The sequence below is a fragment of the Cricetulus griseus genome, chromosome 5 (assembly GCF_003668045.3).
Source record: "Cricetulus griseus strain 17A/GY chromosome 5, alternate assembly CriGri-PICRH-1.0, whole genome shotgun sequence".
Classification (NCBI taxonomy): domain Eukaryota; kingdom Metazoa; phylum Chordata; class Mammalia; order Rodentia; family Cricetidae; genus Cricetulus; species Cricetulus griseus.
This window is the reverse complement of record NC_048598.1, coordinates 102,767,412-102,770,749: the sequence shown is the minus strand read 5'-3', so window position 1 is coordinate 102,770,749 and position 3,338 is coordinate 102,767,412. Positions and strand designations below refer to the sequence as shown.

The 3,338-nt window shown below is 56.4% G+C and overlaps 1 protein-coding gene across 1 annotated transcript; it reads left to right on the top strand.

Annotated features, from left to right (window-relative positions):
* The first annotated feature begins 919 nt into the window (after positions 1-919).
* On the top strand, positions 920-1,862 carry Fam181a (family with sequence similarity 181 member A). The gene has a single exon (XM_035445055.1). The coding sequence runs from the start codon at positions 978-980 to the stop codon at positions 1,860-1,862; it is 885 nt and encodes a 294-aa protein (XP_035300946.1). The 5' UTR covers positions 920-977.
* The last annotated feature ends 1,476 nt before the right edge of the window (positions 1,863-3,338 follow it).

The following is a 3,338-nucleotide window of genomic DNA, read 5'->3' as shown; positions in this document are numbered from 1 at the left end:
TTTGTATCTGGAGAGGCGCTCCTGATTGGCCTGAGGGCCCCCCAGCTCCGGACTTGTCCTCCATTCAGCCCACTCAAGGGCTGCACAACTGCTTCTCACCCTGCACGGAGCTCGCTGCACGCCAGCTCGCCGGGCTTGCCTGGGTCTACGGTGGGGAACCTGCCGGCCACGTTGGCGGGGGTCCCAGCCTGCACCTTCGGTCAGTGTGGAGTCCCAAGTGGTTTGGCCAGGCTGGGTGGAGGGTGTGAGCGGGCTAGGGCCTTGGGGGAGGGGCACAGTGCTGTGGGTGGCGGCCGAGGAGGCATGAAATCGCTGCAGATGGTTCTATAGGGGAGTTCCTGCCGCCGGCGGCCTGAGATGAGCCTTGAAGGCAGGTCTAGATTAAGTGTTAGACAGGGATCCTGCCTGGCCCTGTGTGAGAGTTGGGGGTGGAGCGTGGGGACGGCAGAGGGGGCGGGGTGGTGGGAGGGGGAGGCCACCACCAAGGAGGGGGAAGAGGGCTTGGCTTTCTGTAGAGAATTTCTTTGGCTCCGAAAATAAAAACTTGAATGGTGAGTTGTGCATGCTGGCCTCACAGTATGTGGGAGACGCGACCAGCTGGGAATGTGGCCCCAGCAATGCCACTTGTGGCTGGATGGCTTTGAGAAAGGTGCTTGCTTTTTTTCTGAGCCTCGATTTCCTGGGGAGGGCCACAGACCCTAAAAGACTGAAATAGCTGGCACCTGTCTCATCTCAGCCGAGAAATGCTGAATGACTTACCAGGTGTCCCATTGTAAATTCTGTTGGGGACAGAAGGGTGCCTGGGTTGGGAGCTTTTTTGCAGTCAGTCCTGGTGGCCCTGGGGAAGGTGTAAGTGCCCTGGAGAGAGTCCAGCTGCCTTTTGTGTTCCTCAGGTCTGCCCTGTGCTCTCTTTGGAGCCTCCAGCCCCCAGCAGAGCCCACACTCTTCATGGAAAGCCCAGCACAGTTCCCGTGGTGATGGCAGCTGACAGCGATGTGAAGATGCTACTGAATTTTGTGAACCTGGCGTCCAGTGACATCAAGGCAGCCCTGGACAAGTCTGCACCCTGCCGCCGCTCTGTGGACCATCGCAAGTACCTGCAGAAGCAACTCAAGCGCTTCTCTCAGAAGTATTCCAGGCTCCCTAGGGGTTTGCCTGGCAGGGTGACAGAGCCTCACCTGCAAAGGGGGCCTGAAGAGAGGCCTGGGCAGCTGCCTCTCCATCCCTGTCCAGAATCCAACCCTGGCGGGGGTGGGGGCTACAAGGAGAAGGCCCTGGGGACCCCCTTCAGGGAGGAGTGCCTTTCTAAGGAGCAGAGCTTCCAGGGCCTGAATCCAGAGGCTGCTAGACCTGGCCAGGTGCCCATGAGGAAGAGACAGCTGCCTGCTTCATTCTGGGAGGAACCAAGGCCCACCCTCAGCTACCCAATGGGGCTGGAGGTGGGCCTCGCCCCCAGGGAGGCATCTCTGTATGAGAATAAGAAAAATTGCAAGGGTCTGGAGTCCCTGGGGCCTGAGACTGCTCCTGCTCCATTGCCCATGTCCCCAAGAGTGCTAGCTGACATGGAGCCACTCAAGATGTCTGGGGTATCCTTGGTAGGCAGCCTTGATGCCTGGAGCTACTGCCCATTCCAGTACCATGGACAGCCCATCTTCCCCAGCCTTCCAGGGGTCCTACCTCAAGGCCCAGTACCCAGTCTGGGCTTGTGGAGGAAAAGCCCAGCCTCTCCTGTGGAGCTGGCCCACTTCTGCAAGGATGTGGACAGTTCAGGGCCAAAAGTGTACAGACCTGTGGTTCTGAAGCCTATCCCCACTAAGCCAGCCATGCCTCCACCCATCTTCAATGTCTTCGGCTACCTCTAGATGGACGGCCTCAGCCCCCCCCCTTTTTTTTTGGCCTGCAGGATGGGGTCTCTGATAAGCTCTCTGTGTGAGAAGGGAGCTGAGCAGGGGTCTAGCCAGGCTGCCTCAGGGAGGGGGCTCCTCAGGCATCTAATTGACTCTTGCAGGCTGCGGGGCCAGGCACAGGAGGCCTTTCCCGGAAGCCTCATCTCCCTGTCCTGTGGAGACCATGGGCAGGGGGACCCTAGTCTGGCAGCAGCCCATTACACACCCGTTCAGCTGCCATCTTCTGGGCTTGGGGGGCATCTCACTTGTTCATTTTGTTCTTTGTAAATATTGAGAAAGTTAAAAAAAAATAAAGATTTCTTTTGCAGTTTCCACCTCTTGGATGTCATGAAGTGGGGTAGTTCCCAGATGCAGGGTTGGTATAGAGGATGCTCAGGGAGGAGGTGGCTTGAAGCCTCTGAGGCAGCTGGAGATGGGTCCCGGGAGCCATGGCTCAATTCACGGGAAACAGGTGGGGAAGGATGGGGAAAGACCTTGGGGGAAGGGTGCTTGGTCCAGACAGCTGAAGAAAGAGGTGTGCAAAGCCTGGATCTCTGTGGCTCAGGATGCTCTGTCCCAGGGAGGTAGAGCTCTAATTCTGGTGTGCCTGTGCGGCAGCTTAGGCCTTGCCAGAGTGGCCGTGCATAATCCTGGTTAGAGAGAAAACCAGGACAAATGAGATTTCAGTTTCTTGTGACCAAAGCAGTTTGGCTAAACTGTCCCTTTTAATCCTGTGGACATGGTTATATGTCCACAGCGAACCAAAACAAAACAGAACTCAAACCCCAAGCCCTGAAGCCACAGTCTCTAACTCACTCCCATCCTGAGCCTTCTTCCGATTGCTCTCAGCCACAACGAAATGTGGAGACCTCTGCCTGTGGCTGGATAGCATGTGTGCTGAGGGCAAAGAACAGGGGCTTCTCCTGACAGTTTCCAGACAGCAAGCTGCTGGGCTAGGCGGCTTCCTGCGTGGCATTGGCCTAGGCACACTCTAGCGTGACTGGGCTACACAGTTTATGAAACCATGGTCTTTGCCTGGTGCTGGGCAAGCCTCTGCTCCCCAGAGAGGGGATCCTAACAGGTGTGCCAATCCCTCGGCACTATCTCCTTCGTGGTCTGCCTCTGAGTCGGTTCCTCAGGTAACTCTGTTGTGAGGTATTTGTGTTCTAACAAATAAATCCTGAAGGATCAGAAAACCAGAGGAACAGCCACCTCCCAGTTCCTCGGTCCAAAGGGGTCTAGATCCTCTCTCCGCTCCACCTTATCACTCCCTGTCTCCTCTCCATACAGACAGATCTTCAGGCCTCTGTGGTTAACTAGTGGCTAGCTCTGCCCTCTGACTCCAAGCAAGATTTACTTGTCAGAATACAAACAAAATATCACACGACATAACTCCTCATCCAGGGTTAGAGGCTGCACATGGCCCTGTGTTCCTAGGCTACTCCCCCCCAC